Source organism: Dipodomys spectabilis, unplaced genomic scaffold (assembly GCF_019054845.1).
Source record: "Dipodomys spectabilis isolate Male_0828 unplaced genomic scaffold, ASM1905484v1 ptg000009l, whole genome shotgun sequence".
Classification (NCBI taxonomy): Eukaryota; Metazoa; Chordata; class Mammalia; order Rodentia; family Heteromyidae; genus Dipodomys; species Dipodomys spectabilis.
This window is the reverse complement of record NW_024870686.1, coordinates 6,480,888-6,498,165: the sequence shown is the minus strand read 5'-3', so window position 1 is coordinate 6,498,165 and position 17,278 is coordinate 6,480,888. Positions and strand designations below refer to the sequence as shown.

The 17,278-nt window shown below is 36.2% G+C and overlaps 1 protein-coding gene across 1 annotated transcript in view; it reads right to left on the bottom strand.

Moving 5' to 3' along the window:
* Tex15 (testis expressed 15, meiosis and synapsis associated) overlaps nucleotides 1-16,248 on the bottom strand; it is a 49,201-nt gene extending 32,953 nt beyond the window's left edge. Inside the window, exons 1-3 of the mRNA XM_042701140.1 lie at nucleotides 16,172-16,248; nucleotides 11,070-11,220; nucleotides 3,350-3,515 (exon numbers count right to left, since the gene is read on the bottom strand). Coding sequence (XP_042557074.1) covers nucleotides 3,350-3,515; nucleotides 11,070-11,220; nucleotides 16,172-16,174 — 320 coding nt within the window. The 5' untranslated portion in view covers nucleotides 16,175-16,248. The remainder of the gene's footprint in view (nucleotides 1-3,349; nucleotides 3,516-11,069; nucleotides 11,221-16,171) is intronic.
* Between the last annotated feature and the right edge of the window lie 1,030 nt (nucleotides 16,249-17,278).

Genomic DNA, 17,278 nt, shown 5'->3' with positions numbered 1-17,278 from the left:
CACTTTCAGTTTTCTGGTGGTTAATTGGGTCTCACGGACTTTCCTCCTGTGGTTGGCTTTGAACCATGATCCTCATATCTCAGCCTCCTGAGTAGCTAGGATTATAGGTGTGAGCCACCAGCTCCTGGCTCTGAGACTCTTATCTCTAATTAACCACCAGAAAACCAGTAGTGGTGCTATGGGTCAAGTGGTAGAGTGCTTGCCTTGAGCTGAAGAGCTCAGGGACAGTGCCCAGGCCCAGAGTTCAAGCCCCACAACCAACAAAAAACCAAACAAAAAACCCCAACACGAGTTCTGTCCTAAGTTTATGTAAAAGTTAGGCTTTCCAAAGTTATTCAGACACTAAGATTTGTCACACTATTAAAGGCAGAAGCTGAATCTTGAGAACCTTCTCATAATACAAATCTGAATCCACAGTGGCCTATTCCTATCGAATTTTACTATGAAACTGCTTCTTACTCATTTGCATTTAAAGTATTTCTTTGCTGTATAAACTTGAGTTGTTTCATTTACCAGGAAAAAAAAATATTTAAAAGGAGGTTGGGAAAACATGAAGGCAACAGATTTGTGCTTTGCCATGTACTTGTGTTACACCTTGCTCCTTTCTCAACCTATGCTGACACTAACTTTGGAAAAGATGAATTCTCTACTTCAATTTAAACTTGCAAGGTAGAACACATACAATCAGAAGTTGTTTTTTGTTTTTATTTTGCCAGTCCTGGGGCTTGAACTTAGGGCCTCAGCACTGTCTCTGAGCTTCTTTTACTAAAGGCTAGGACTCTACCTACCACTTGAACCACAGTGTCACTTGCGGCTTTTTCTGTGTATATTGTACTGAGGAATCAAACCCAGGGCTTCATGCATGCTAGGCAAGCATTCTACCACTAAGCCACATTCCTAGACCAGTAAGATTTTTTTTGAAATTTGGATTTTTTATGATTTATAAAAACATTTTTATTGGATATAAATAGGAAGTAGTTGCACTCTAAATATTTTGCATATTTTTGGTGTAATTTCTCTTAAAAATGACAGCTTCATGAAATACATGGATTATGTCTCAAAAGATTGTCACTAATCCCCTATCTGGAGTCCTTAGTGCCCTTTCCCTGAATTAAACCCTTATTTTAGAATCCCTTTCTTGCTAATATCCCTTTTCTAGTACTAAATTCAGTGCAAATTTGAATCACTGACTTCACATAGAGAAATTCATTTCCAAATGACTTCAAATAAGTTAGCTTCTTATCATAAGTTAAGACATCAGGTAGCCTTCATGAAGATTAACTGATTGTATGACTCCAAATTCTCTTCAAAAGTCTTGGGTTTTTTTCATCCTTTTTTGCTTTACTGTTCTTACCACTGAGGTCATTTTAACACTAATCTCATTATCTCAGGAGTGCTGCTCCTGAGTACTATGGTAAACATAGAGTATGAATTTTTGTCTAATAGGGCAAATATTCAAACAAATTCCTGACATTGTTGATTATTAAGAATGTTCTAACATGTCCTATATCATTGTCTTAACTTTTCTGTAACAAAAAGTAACTGAAAAAAAAACAAAATTTTCAAGACTAAAATAAATTACAGTATCAAGTTTTGTGTGTGTTCTAGAACTGGGTCTTACACATAGCTAGTACTCTCCCTTTCGAAATATGCCTCCAGTCTCCCCCAAATTAATTAAAAAAAAAACTGTGCTTTGAATGTGAATATGTCATTTTCTACTGCCACGCCTAATTGTAGTTTTTAGAAGGAAGAGAATATGCCAGTTCCAAGTTCCCAAGCTCACAACAAAGGGGTCTAAATATTTGAGTCAAGAAAGATTCATTCTAAAGCAAAAATAAGTTTTACAGGTAGGACTTTCAAGCTTAGGCTTGAGGTTTAAAAGTGCAAAATCGTAAAGAAAAGTTTAGAAAATGAATATGCTATTTTAAATTATCCTAATACAAATTTATATCTATAAATTCAAAATTTGAAGAGTTTGTGTATATATGTATTTTTTTTGGGGGGGGGTCTGGTCATGGGGCCTGAATTCTGGCCTGGGCACTGTCCCTCAGCTCTTCAGCTCAAGGCTAGTGCTCTACCACTTGAGTCATAGCACCACTTCCGGCTTTTTTTTTGTTTATATGGTGCTGAGGACTCAAACCCAGGGCCTCATACATGCAAGGCAAGCACTCTACCACTGAGCCACCTTCCCAGCCCAGTTCGTATATTGAAAAAAAATCAAAACAACAATAAGGTAATTGCCTTCCCAGAAAGTTAAATGGGTACTTTCAAGAACCATTAGAAAGAAGCTAGATGCTAGTGGTTCACACCTGTAATCCCAGCTACTTAGGAAGCTGACATATGAGTTTGAAGATAGCCTGGGCAGGAAAGCCTTATCTCCAATAATCATCAGAAAACTGCTAGTAAAGCTGTGGCTCAATTGGCAGAGTGCTAGCCTTGAGTACAAAGGCTCAGAAACAGCATTCATACCTTGAGTCCCAGGACTGACAGGGACATGCAGAGGGACATATAGAAGGATACACACACAAACTCCAATTTTGGCATTAAAGCTAAGGAACAGTTTTACTGGAATTATTGAAAACAGCCAGATATAACCTTCTCAAATTAAAGTATCTATCAACCTTACGCCAGGTGCTAGTGGCTCATGCCTATAATCTTAGCTATTCAGGAGGCTGAGATCTGAGGATCTCAGTTCAAAGCCAGTCTGGCAGGAAAGTCTGTGAGACTCTTATCTTCAACTAAACGACCAGAAAACTGGAGGTGGTGCTGTGGTTCAAGTGGTAGAGCACTCGCCTTGAGCTGAAGAGTTGAAGGACAGCCCCCAGGCCCAGAGTTCAAGCCCCATGACCGACACCCACCCCCACCCCCACACACACTGTGTATATATAGAGGTTGATATATATATATATATATACATATATATATGTATATATATGTATATATACACATCACCTCTTTAGAGGAACAAAAAAGTTGTTTCTCATTACTTTCCTATTTTACATTACCCAGGAAGGGACCTAAGAAATGAGCTGATGAATGTTTCTGAAAAAAAAAATGAAGGTAAAAAATTAGAAGAGTATCTGAAATCTAGTATTAGTGCATGATCACTAATGTTCATTATTATACAACCACATAATCAAATTTCAGACAAATCAATACTATCCTCTTGCACAAATATTTCTGAATCACCAAAGACTGTAAGAAGGTTAACAGTAACCTTCACTGATTTATCCAGTACTGCTATTTTCTTAGTGAGTCTTAGTAAATCTAAAATGGTATAAATGAATTAGTGAAAGAAACCATAGTACAAAAAAAATTTCTCAAACTTGTTTAGTTCATAGAGACTTACCTCTTAGCAGTAAATTTTTTTTCCAGATGCTCATTGTGAATTAGTTTTGTATCCCCAAATTGCCATGTGGCCTGTAGATCACAACTTACATCAAGCCTGCATTGCTTTAAATTGTCATGTATGAAACTATACTCCCTAGTATTAGTGCAACAAGATGACAAGTAAACTACAAACAAAAAAAGGAGAATAGTTACTTCTGATTAAATGATACATTGTACATACATACAATAGCATTATATTGATATAAAATAAAAAACAATGAACTTCTTGGAAATTTTATTAACTATTGAAGGCAACAATTTACATTTAAGGTTTTACCAAAGTAATATGGACCTTCTACATTGGCAGTAAATTAAAACATGAGCCATATTTTTCTTCACATATCATTGGCGTTATTAAAAGTTGACACTAATGTAGATTAGAAGATGTATTAGAATTCAGGTTGTTTGCAATTGAAGTTGTATTCTGTGAATCATCACCCAAATTTGTAAGGCAATTCATATACTAAAAATGATTTGCAAGTATAACAGAATCTATTTGTAAGCTGGAAATGGTTACAGTGGCACATGTAAGAGGAACAAGGTTTTCTCAGGACAGTGAGCAATGTTTCAAGTTGTTACTATATTAATTAGATGCAGAAATGGATAAAACCTTGATAAGGGAGATTTAGTGAGAGAGAAAAAGTTTATTCTTATAGTCTGAAATAGTTTTGTTCCATAAAGTCCATACAAACATTGAATTATTGAGTATTGAACAAGTGTCCTTAGGGAAAAGGGTTAAGTTCTTACAAACATCTGGTTGAATTTTTGACAATCTATAAATGTCATGGACATTACATGGGTTCTTCTGTTAACATTTCTTTCAAACTAGTGCTGAAAAACATATTCCTTTTTCTGTATAACATCTGCCAGGTTATTTTTTATTTTTTTTTGTCGGTCATGGGGCCTAAACTCTGGGTTTGGGTGCCATCCCTCAGCTCTTCAGCTCAAAGCAATCGCTCTACCACTTGAGCCACAGCAGCACTTCTGGCTTTTTCTGCTTATGTGATGCTGAGAAATCAAACCCAGAGCCTCATGCATGCAAGGCAAGCACTCTACCACTGAGCCACCTTCCCAGCCCTCTGCCAGGTTATTTAAAAAATTCTTTCCCAATCTCTGGATCTAAGGAGCCTAACTGCCTGTAAGCTCACCATTTTTCATTTTCTCTTACATAAGCCAACCAGATGAAAACACTTTACTGACACTGGGTATATGTCCTTATGTACCATGGATTTTTTGCCTCACAACAATGCTATCCATTATGCCTTAAAAGTATCAGCTGACATATCATGAATCTATCAAACTAGCTGCTTTTTCTTTTTTCTTTCTTTTTTTTTTTTGTGGGTTGTGGGGCCTGAACTCTGGGCCTGGGCAGTTCCTCAGCAATTCAGCTCAAGGATAGCCACAGTGCCACTTCCAGCTTTTTCTGCTTATGTGGTGCTGAGGAACCAAACCCAGGGCCTCCAGTATGCAAGGCAAGCACTCTACCACTGAGCAACCTACCCAGCTCCTGCTTTTTCATTTTTTTCCATAGCTTCAACAGGTACTTTTTTTGAGGTGTGATACTGGCTTTGTATTGGTGAATTTCTTCCTTTTTCTGATGCATTTTGCATTGTTAATTCAACCACACTAAAATCAAGCCTACTCGGGCTGATATCTAAAATGTGTTTTCTATGTAAGGCATGTCACAATATTCCTGAGCTTAGGAACACTAAGGTCTCTTTTCAGCATTATATCTGGAGGCTATTTTATTTTTGCTGGTTGTGGGGTCTGAACTCTGGGCCTGGGCGCTGTCCCTCAGCTCTTCAGCTCAAGCAAGGCTAGCGTTCTACCACTTGAACCACAGCACCACTTCTGGCTTTTTCTGTTTATGTGGTACTGAGGAATCAAACCCAGGGCCTCATGCATGCAAGGCAAGCACTCTACCACTGAGCCACCTTCCCAGCCCTGGAGGCTATTTTAAACAGTGAAAGTATCAACAAAATTTGATGAAAACAATAATAAAAACTAAAGGACATATCATAGTATGAAAGATACAATGAGACAACAGAACACTATCTTCGACTTTAGCTGGGAAGTGTGTGTGAACTGGACAACTCACATTTTTGGCTTCTGTCCCTACGTGTATTGCTTCTGAGCTTACAAATAAAACTACTACTGAGTAATGACTGTGAATTTTACCAGGTAAGAAAATTCACAAATTCAGAACTTTTAAGTACTAAGAGCTGACTATAAGGAGCAAGGCAATTTCTCTATATATGAATATAATTAAAATTATATATTAATTATATTAATAATTAATTATATGACTATAATTAACAATTATTTCTTATGTTTAATTATTAAATCCAATCAACAGAATGAGTTAAGTATTACAGAATCACCAGATTCTCAAAAACTCTCACATTTTCATCACGGACTCAAAATTAATTTTCATTTTAGAATTTGTAGCAATTATTACAATTTTTGATAGTTTTAAACATATTTTTTTGTGGATCTTTGCTTTTTTTTTTTTTTTATTGTCGGATGTAGGGCTTGAACTTTGGGCCTGGGTACTAACCCTCAGCTCTTCAGCTCAAGGTGAGGGCTCTACCATTTGAGCCTCAGCTCCACTTCCTGTTTTTTGGTGGTTTATTGGAGATAAGAGTCCCGTGGACTTTCCTTGCCAGGTATGGCTTTAAACCGATCTTCAGATTTCAGCCTGCTGAGTAGCTAGGATTATAGGCATGAGTCACAGGCGCCCCTTTCCACCGCTTTGTCTTAGAACAAAGGAAGGGGAGAAGGTCCATGCAACAGCAATACTCACAAGGCACTATGTTGGAAATTAACTTTACAACTTGGGGGGTAGGAAGAGAAGTAGGGGAGAGGAAAGCCAAGAAAAACAAGGAAGAGGGCAACATTGTTTGACAAGAAATGCATTCATTTCCTTACTTATGTGTCTATAATCCTTTACAATCTTTTCTGAAAAAGGTTCCCCCTAACCCTGCCTAGGCTAATAGTCTGAAATCCTTTTCCTATGTTTTCTTTGAAGTTTTATAATTTCATTTTTTTACTTAAACCTTGATCATTTTGAGTTTTTTTGCTACAAAGTAATGTTATGTAGTCCATGCTGGCCTCAAAACTCATAATTCCTCTGCCTCAACCTCCTGTGTGGTATGCAATATCACAACTGACTTGTTATTCCTTCATATGATATTAGGGTGAAGCTTTTGCCTATGAATGGCCAAATTGTTTTAGTAAAATTTGATGAAGACTTTCTACAATTGAATTATGAAAATCAACTGGAAGAAAATCAATTTGGTATATTTGTGTGGTTCCCAACTGAAATCTGTTTTATTCAATGCATCTATATGTCTTGATTACTGTAGTTATATTAGGATTCAGACAGTATTATAGTTCCATTTACTTTCTTTCCTATTTTTGATTGTTTTACCTATTCTAGTTTGCTTTCCTATATAAATATTATAATAGGCTTGTATGTTTGTAAAATATCATGGAGATTTTGATAGCTACAAAAATAAAGCTATAAACTTTTTGCCTATTCTGACCTCTTGACCTCTGCTTCCCAAATAGCAAGGATTACTGGCATGAATCATTTCACCCTGTTTCCTTGGCTTTTTAGACGGATAAATTTCCAATATTATGTTGAGTAAGTGGTGAAACAAAGGCGAGGCATGATATTGTGTTTCTAAGTCCTTTCTACCCTTGGGTACTGAAGCAAGAGAATTGCTTAAGCCCAGGAATTCAAAACTGAAGAATCTTGTCTCAAACAAAAATGAGAATATTCATTAATACATTTTAGGGTATAATTCATGCTTTGCAGCACTCAATTTGCTTATATTTGTCAGGACTTCTGCATCAACAATCATAATTGATATTGGCCTGTGACTTTTCTTCTTTTTTATTTGTTTGGCTTAGGAACAAGTTTAATACTGACTGACCCTGTCATAAAATGATTTTGTATACCTCAACTTCCTGGAAGAAAATGTATACAAATTATATTCTTTAAAATGTTTAGAATTCTCCAGTGAGGCTAATCTGAACAACCATATCTAAAAATGTGAAATGCTCTAAAATCCTAAGCTGTCTAAGCATGATGACAATACTTTAACAAAATATCACAGATTTTTTTTGCTTTTGTTTTCTTCATCTTGGGAGCTTGAACTAAGAGCCTGGGCACTGTCCTGGAGGTTTCTCTGCTCAAGGCTAGCACTGTACCACTGAGCTACACCTTCCACTTTTGTCTTTTTATGATGCTTAATTGGAGATTTGAGTCTCATGGATTTGCCTTGCTTATGCTGACTTCACATCAAGATTCTCAGATCTCAGTCTTCTGAGTAGCTAGGATTACAGGTAAAAGCACCTGGTTGATATCAGGGTATTTTGAATTTCAGATTTGCAGTGAGTGATGCTCGGCTTGTATTACCAAGTTCAGGAAATTCCATTCCTTTATTCAAGTTTACCATGAAAGGGTTTGGATTTATCAAATATTCCTTTTATACTTATATTTTTATGATTATTTGATTTTTGTATAATAGATGAACTGATTTTCCAATGGTGAGCCAGCCTTACTCACATACCTGGGATAAATTCAACTAAATAGTTTGAAATTTTTTGTGTATTACTAGTTTGCTAATGTTTTGTGGATGCTCTATATTCCTGATAATGTCAGTCTATAGATTTCTTGTAGTATTTTTCTTGTTTTCTAAAATTAGGGTAAATATTACCTATTGCATATGGCAACATTCTCTTTTATCTTCTGAAAGACATTATCAGAGAACCCTGCATTCATCAGTGAACACAGCTAGGCCTGGAGCTTTCCACTGAAAAAGATTGCTTGTTTTATTTCTTTAACAACAGAAACAGGTTTATTCATATCACCTATTTCTTCTTGTGTGTTTTAGCAGACTGTAGATTTAAGGAATTGGAACATTCCATCTAGGATATAATAATCTGTGGGCACAGAGTTGTTCATAGCATTCTTTAAGCTTTTAATGTACTTGAGATATACAATGATGCTATTTCTTTCATCTCTAATATTAGTAATTTGTCTTTTTTTAAAGGTTTAAAAATGTTATCCATCTTCACAAAAAAAACCTGATAGTTTTTTTTCCTTCTAATTTCATTGAATTCTTTTCGAACTATTTTTTCTTCTGCTTGATCACTATAAATATCATTTGCAACTTCTATATTTATTTTGAATTTTTGGTGGAGTCTGATTCCAGGTCCTGGATTGTGAGCCAAACCCCTAGGTTCTTTATTTTATCTTTTGCCAGTCCTGGGGCTTGTGAACTCAAGGCTTGCTCTGTTCCTGAGCTTCTTTTGCTCAAGGCTAGCACTCTACCATTCAATATGAGCTTTGCACTTGCTAAGCTGACACTTTACCACTTGAATCATACCCCTAAATCCAGAGCTTACATTTTTGTCCAGGGCCAGACTCAAGACTGTAGTTCTCATGTTTCTCAGGTAGCTGGGATGATAGTTGGGTACACCATATCTGGCTTACTTGTTGAGATGGGGCCTAAATAGCTTTAGATCCAGGCTTGATCCTTCATCTCTGCTTCTCAAGCAGGTATGACTGCAGCTATGATTACAGGAATGAGGCACCATGCTCCTCCTGGACTTTTCTTTTGAAAAGTATCCTTAAATGCTATAAATTTCATTCTAGGTATGAAATCCCTAAAATCTTCTTATGTTTTCATGCTTGACATTTCTCTTGAGATTTCTTCTTTGACATGTGTTACTTAGAAATATTTTTGCCTAATCTTCTAGTATTTGGGGATTTTTCCAGATGTTATTGCTCTTAGTCCACTGTGGTCTAAGAACAAGTATTTTAAGAGGTGTCTCACATATTCACAAGTTTCTTTGGAGTTTTAGAAGAACGTGTATTAAGCTATTGTTGGAGTAGTCTACACATGTGTATTATGTCCAGCTGATTTATGGTGGAGTAGAATTCTATTATGCTCCTATACATTTTTCTTTCAGCTGAACATACTCATTTTTAATAAAGGAATATTGACATTTCCATAATAGTAGATTTGTTTAGTTTTCTTTATTTATGTCTAAGACCAGGACTCAAACTCAATACCTGATGCTTTTATTATTCGTTATTGCTCTACCAATTGAGCCACACATTCCTCAAACCTCTTGGTTTATTTCTCCTTGCAGCTTTATCAGTTTTGCCTAAGCTTTTGATTATTCTATTGTTCAGTTCTAAATATTCTATTTAGTTATTAGCATTACATTTCTTTGATAAAATTTTCTATTTTTAAAAAATTTGTTTCAAGATTATAATAGCTTGTTCAAACATTCTTAAAAAGCCTTGTGAGGTAATCCAAACATTTGTATCATCTCAGCACTGGCAAGTATTAAACATCTTTTCTCAGTCCAAGTTTAGATTTTCCTGGTTGTTGGTAATAGAAACAATTTTTTATTTTGTCTTGGAAATTTTTGGGTATTGTTAAAATCATGCTGGCAGGAAAAACTGCTGGCAGTGAAAGGGGAGCAGTAACACTCTATCATCAAGTAGTGTTAAAGTCCTTGCTCTCCACAGGACCTCCTCTGACACCCTGAGGGTATTCTGTTGCCAATGAAAACAAGGAATTACCAGAGTCCTACTCAGTCTTCACTGACTTTGTGAAGAGAATGGATACCTTGTAATTGCTGGGTGAGGCAGAAATCCAGGCTCTGCATTTTGTTTTCAAGGACTATCCATCCCACTGGGCACTGGTAGTTCAACCCGTAATCCTAGCTACTCAGGAGGCTGAGCTCTAAGGATCATGGTTCAAAGTCAGCCCAGGCAGGAGATAAGCTTATCTCCAATTAACCACCAGAAAACTGGAAGTGGTGGTATAGCTCAAGTGGTAGAGCGCTTGCTTTGAGCAGGCCCAGAGTTCAAGCCCCACAACTGACAAAACAAACAAACAAACAAAAAACCCTATCCATCCTAAAGGGACACTCATTACCAGAGAGGAGGAGTGAAAATCTACTGACACTATAGGGTAGTGGATGGTAGAAATAAGAACTAGTTGCTGAAAATTAAAAAAAAAAAAAAGAACTAGTTGCTGCTCTATTATGGAAGTCCAAGCTAGTACTTGGTTTCTTCTGCCACCCCATTTATGGGCAGGGAGGAGAGACATAAGTCTCAGTCCTCCACTTAACATTGCTGACACAAGATGCAGTGCCCCTCTATCCCTGGCGTATTTTTCAGGAGCAGTATGTTTAATTTTAAGCAGGTATCTACTCCTCTTATTGTCCCCTTTTTATACTCTATAGCAAAAAATTGCATTTTTTTTCAGGCTTTTAACTTTGTGTGCGGGGAAGTCTGTACCAGTTACTTTTAAGTTGTAGGGATCAGTCTGAGATATATAGGAAACAAAAAAAAAAATCCAGGAAACATTGTTCTATCATTCCCTGATTATGAAGTTCCTTGTTTTTACCTTTAAAAATCTTACATTGTTTTTACATGTTATGTGTGGGGTTTTTATGGTACTTACTGAGATGGACCAGAGACAAATGTCTATTCCATTTTGTGTAGAAGCAGAAGTACATGTGTACTTAAGGAATTAAGAGACCTGACTTAACCCAATTTCATATGCAGTCAAAGAACAGATGAACATAGATTAACAATCAGAGAAACTCAGGAGTTATTTTTAAAATCTCATTTATCATAGCAATTTTACCTTTCTCAGTTGTCCTCCTGATCTTTGGAATAGTGAATTTCTTCAAAGGACTGACTTCTATACCTCTAGTTGATAAAGGTTTACTGGTTGAACTCATTTTCCATAATGTCTTGGGCTTAGCAAATTTTTTCATTTCCATTTTGTTGGTGGCCTATAATCAACCCAAAATTATTAAATAATAAATATTTAAAGAGCACAGTTGTTAAAACATGTAAAAATTCTTCAATGGAATTGAATAATATATTCTTAGTGACAATGTCAACATGTTTCAATTTCAATTTTCCAGGTTACCCCAAATAGAAATTAGGTTTTATGTATTAAATTTTAGTTTACAACAGACTTTTTCCTTATGATTTATATAATTGTGATTAGGTAATTAAAAACTTTGCTCTTGAAAAGCTTAAAAATATCCAGATAAAGTAATTTTCATAAACATGTGGTAAAATTTCTGCCAAGTATTCTATTCTTTAAAAGTACTTAACAATTCAACTGCTATCAGATATTCTCATTACTTCAATATAACTGACTATAAGATAAATTTATGGAAGTTGTAAGTTAATTACATGACTATTCCTATAGTTAGAAATGTGATAAGCTCTATAATATCCTTCCACAAAAGTTTAAGATGATACCATGTATTATTATACTAGTAGTAACAAAGGTATTTCTCCTCTTTCTCGCTTCTCCAATCCTCATCACCCCTGACCCTAACATTTTTTAACCTCTCAAGAACTGAAACTGATACTGAAGGGAAGCTATGGAGCTCACACAAGACAATATTTTTTTTGGGGGGGGGGTTTGGTCGTGGGGCCTGAACTCTGGGCCTGGGCACTGTCCCTCAGCTCTTCAGCTCAAGGCTAGCGCTCTACCACTTGAGCCACAGCACCACTTCTGGCTTTTTTCCTTTTTGCTTATGTGGTGCTGAGGAATCGAACCCAGGGCCTCAGGCATGCAAGGCAAGCGCTCTACCACTAAGCCACCTTCCCAGCCCCAAGACAGTATTTTTTATCTTTTATGCCATATCATAACATGTCCCATGAGCTTCCTGTTACCAATCAACTACTTGCTCTAAACATTAGAACACAATGAAAATTAATAGATGACAAAATCCTTATAGAAGAATCACAAAGGAAAACAATCTATATAAGGTTCAAAGAATTATCTCCCAATCCTCATTCTTCCTGTGCCCTTCTGAAAGGGGATTGTGCAATCCTCCAATTAATTACGAATGAGAGTATACAGTAAAGAATGGATGGAGACCTATAGAAAGAAGAAAACTAGCCCTTTCATTGACAAATACTAGTGGTATGCTGTGTAAATAAAGTTGCCTTCTAACAAGAATACCAGAAACTAAAGGTAGAGACATTGGTAAGGACTGCTGTGTTCACCTGACATCTTATTAAGGAGAAAACTAATTTATTCATAAATTAATAAATTATAAATAATGCAAATATCCCCTGAATTAGCTATGATTTTTGTTAACAGCATACTGTGGTATTTGTTCTACTTCTTTAAAATAAAACTTATTATTTATGTTCATATTTGTACCTTTATTATTCATGCTTTCTAGCCCCTCATTCATGTACTTCCTATTTAAAAATACAAACATCTGTTGGGTGCTAGTCGGCTCCAGCCTATAACCCTAGCTATTTAGGAAATTGAGATCTGAGGTTTGTGTTTTGAAGCCAGCCCAGACAGACAAATCTGAGAGACTCGTTGCCAATTAGCCAGTAAAAGGTCAGAAGTGGCTCAAGGGGCTCAGCCTTGAGTGAAAAAGTAAGAGTAAGAGGCCCTGATTTCAATCTCCTGTACTAGCACCAAAAATAACTTAATTAATAAGAATTCTAACATCTCATTATTTTATCAGGTCTAATCAGTGGCACTGACATTTCAAAGCTTATCACTATTTTCATATACAGTTGTTTTTGGCTTTTTTTAAACTTTATTTATTTATTTTGGGGGGAGGGGATGATGGACACAGGTCCTGGCACTGTCCCTGAGCTTTTGTGTTCAAGGCTAGTGCTCTACCACTTGAGTCACAAGTCCATTTATGGCCTTATGGTGGTTAATTGGAGATAAGAATCTCACAGATTTTCATGCCTGGGTCAACTACAATCCTCAGATCTCAGCCTCCTGAGTTACTACAATTACAGGTGTGAACCACTGATACCCAGTTTTTTTCCCATCTTAATCTCATTATTTCCTTAAAAATACTTGGTATCTAGAATTCGAAAATCTTGTGTTTAATCTGATTCTCTCTTGTTGAGTTATCTTATAATTGATTATAATACATACATTTATACATGTGTATCTCTCCCCTCCCCATATTTCCCTAAGATCATATTCCTTGGATCCTGGTATAGGTACAAATACATAACTAGAACAATGGACTGGAATAAAGACCCCCAAATGAGCCCTCACTTATGCATGTAATAAAATGATATTTCTCAAGGATGTCATGGTTACTTAGAAGTCACTTCTCCAATGGGAAAACAGTCTTTGCAACAAGTAGTACCTAAATAAATTAGCTATCCACATGTAAAAGAATGAAGCTGGACCTTTAAACTATGTGTAAAATTAACTCAAAGTGGATCAAAGATCTAAACATAAGAAAATGTAAAACTGCTACAAGAAAGCCTAAGGGTGTTTGGAGTTAGGTCATTTAAGGAGGCAGTAGGTCTTGGGAGGTGGTGCCATCATGAATGGGATTAGTGCCCTTATATAAAGACCCCAAAGACCTATCTTTGTAAGAACAGAGCAACAAGACAATTGTCTACAAACTGAACCAGAAAGCAATCTCTTAAAGATACTGAATCTGTCAGCAGCCTGATCTTAGATTTCCCAGACTCCAGAACTATGAGAAATAATTTGTTTTTTATGAATTACCCAATTTATGGTATTTTGTCAGTAGCCCAAATGCACTGGTAGGCTTTTTAGAAGGTTTTCTATAAGTAGAATTGCACTGATATTTAGTCAGCAAGGTCACAATCAAAACAATTCTGATGAATATAAGGACAAGAGCTCATATAAAATTTATTTCCATACTTATGTCTATATATATGTGTATGGTCCGGGCAAATATAGAACCTTGTACAAAAAATGTTTGTCAATATATATCTGTCAACTTGGTGACCGGGTAGGAGTTTGAAGAAAAGTTAAACCAAACACTGTTTTTCATTGACTGTAAGCTTGAAGAGCCTGAGGATGTTCCTGAACTATCAGTATTCCACACTGTTGAACAATTCAGTCAAGAGCCTCTAGCTGAACCTCAGATTACTTTTTCTTACTGACTTCAGATTCCACATCTATAGATCCATTATTAGAGGACATTCTAATCTATGTAAATGTGTAGTTTATCCAATGATTTACATGTCAATATTTTGTGTGTATATAATAAATTTCAGTTACATTGTAGTGAACTCATGAGATTCTGTACTTTATTTTCTTTATGCCCAATTTGGGATTTGACTGTAGGTGGCTTAAAATTGGGAAAGGACATTTTTGGTGCCTAAATGTAGGATAATAATGACCACAGAGCTGCCTTTTTCTTCCTCTCAGTCTTATATATAGTAAAAGTTATTATTTTTTAAATACTCACCAATTTGCTATTTAATAGAAAATTGGAAACTGGGTGTCAGTGGTTTGTGTCTATAATCCTACCAGTATAAGGAGTCAGAGATCAAAGAATCATAGTTCAAAGCCAGCCAGAGTAGAAAAGCCCTTGAGTCTATACCTCTAAAATAACAAGCAAAACACCAAGCTCAAGCAGTTAGCAGGGTTGAGTGAAACCAAGAGTACTGAGGCCATGAGTTCAAGCCATGGCATGCACACAAAAAATGGAGACTATCTTTACCTGACTTATGTAACTTTAACCCCTCTGTACTAACCCCTCTGTACATCGCGTTTATAATAAAAAATTAAAAAAATTTAAAAAGAAAAATGGAGAATAGCAAAGTTTGTATAATAATAGCCATTTACACTTTCAATTATACTTAAAATGGCTGTTAAGACTTACATCAGATCATTTTTCTTTCTAATTTTCCTTTTTATTGTTGGTTGTGGGGCTTGAACTCTGGGTCTGGGCACTGTCCCTGTGTTCTTCAGTTCAAGGTGAGCCCTCTACTACTTGAGCCACAGCTCCACTTCTGCTAGTGGTTTATTGGAGATAAGAGATCCACGGACTTTCCTGCCTGGCTGGCTTTGAACCGTGATCTTCAGATCTCAGTCTCCTGGGTAACTAGGATTACAGGTGTGAGCCACCAGCGCCCAGCATCTCATTTTCTCATTTACAGTGCCACCATCAAATCTCAGAGTTTTTTTTGTTTTTTTTTTTGTCGGTCATGGGGCTTGAACTCTGGGCCTGGGCGCTGTCCCTCAGCTCTTCAGCTCAAGGCGAGCGCTCTACCACTTGAGCTACAGCACCACTTCCGGTTTTCTGGTGGTTTATTGGAGATAGGAGTCTCACGGTCTCTCCTGCCCGGGCTGGCTTTGAACCGCGATCCTCAGATCTCAGCCTCCTGAGTAGCTAGGATTACAGGCGTGAGCCACCAGCGCCCGGCCTCAGAGTTTTTGATTTTAGAGAATTCCTGCCCTATGTGGGGACTACCAAATCCTTCTGGAGAAGATAAGCCAATATTAAAGTTCAGTTAGTCCTATTTCTGTGGAGATCATCACTGTGCTTCAGAGACAATAGCTTGTGACAACTACAAAGCAATTCCAGTAGTTATTTGAACTCATTACCAGAAAATAATGTGTATTTGTAATGTCAATACAAAACCTATGAACATGACTATATACTGTTGATTCTTATTTTATAGCACAACCTGTATGGCTTCTTAAAATCAATAACCACATTGGATGCAAAATAAATTTCTGTTTTTCTAGTTTATAGTATAACAGCCCAGATGAATTAAGATACTACCCAATAGAAATTTACTTCAAGGATAAATGTTTGCATATTTTAATTATGCTAATGTATAATATATTCTCTTCATGTATCTTCTTTTACAGTCATATTAATCAACTTTAAAATAAAATCATTTCCAAAATGTAGATTGAAAAAAATCACATTATAGTAGGAAAGCCATTATTTAAATACTTACCATTCTTCAATTGCATTGAGGATCATACAATTATGATCAGGATTCAGTCCATACATGAAAAATGATAAAGGAATATCTATTTAAAATGAAAAAAGAAACAAAATTATAGCAAACATTTCTCCCAGCATTGTGTCTTTATTTTTTTTGGGGGGGGGGAAGGGGACAGTAATGAGGCTTGAACACAAAGCCTCACTCAACTTTTTTCACTCACTGCTGACATTCTAGCACTTGACCACACATCTCTACTTCTGGCTTTCTGTTTAACTGGAGATAAGAATCTCTTGAATTTGTCTGCCTGGGCTGACTTCAAACAATGTTTCTCAGATCTCAGCCTCCTAAGTAGCTAGAATTATAGATATGACTTCCTAGCTTCCAGCTCAGAATTATGTATTTATTGTCTTCTGTATTCAATTTTTCCCCTCCTGATTTTTTTCCCTCCCTCTCTTTTATTCTTATGTTTCTTTTGGGGAAAAGGAGGAATCTGTTTTCTCCAAGTCTCAATTTCTTTTCTCTCATACCCATTTTTTTTTCATGTTTTTCATTTTCTCTTTCCTTTAGTACATTCTCATCTGCTATTCAGTTTCACTGTGAGCTCACCCATCTTATTCAAACTCTAATGGAGAAAATGATTTTATGACATTACATACTTAAAAATAAACAGACATTTGTTCCAACATTTTAATTAATCATTGTAAACAGTTATGATAAATGCTATGTACAGTGGCTTATTTTAGGATCAAAGGTTGGTATTATTGTTCTTATTTTCAAATGAGAAACAGAGTTAGAAAGTTTTAAGAAACTTTCCTAAGCTTACTCAACTGGTAAATTTTCAAACCAAGGCTTAGTGCAGTGGATTTTACACCACTGCACAATTCTAATTCAAGAGTCATGTAAATCTTAAATCTGAATGTATAGAAACAATGAAGAATCATAAGTAGCTCAAATCTTTTTTTTTTTTTTTTGGCATTACTAGGTATTGGACCCACGGCCTCAAGCTCTTTAGGTTGTGTTTTTGAAACAGGTCTTGCTCTACTTTGCCCATGCTGGTCCTGAATTCCTGATCTTATTGCTTCTATCTCCCTAGTAGCTGGCATTAAGTGTTCACTC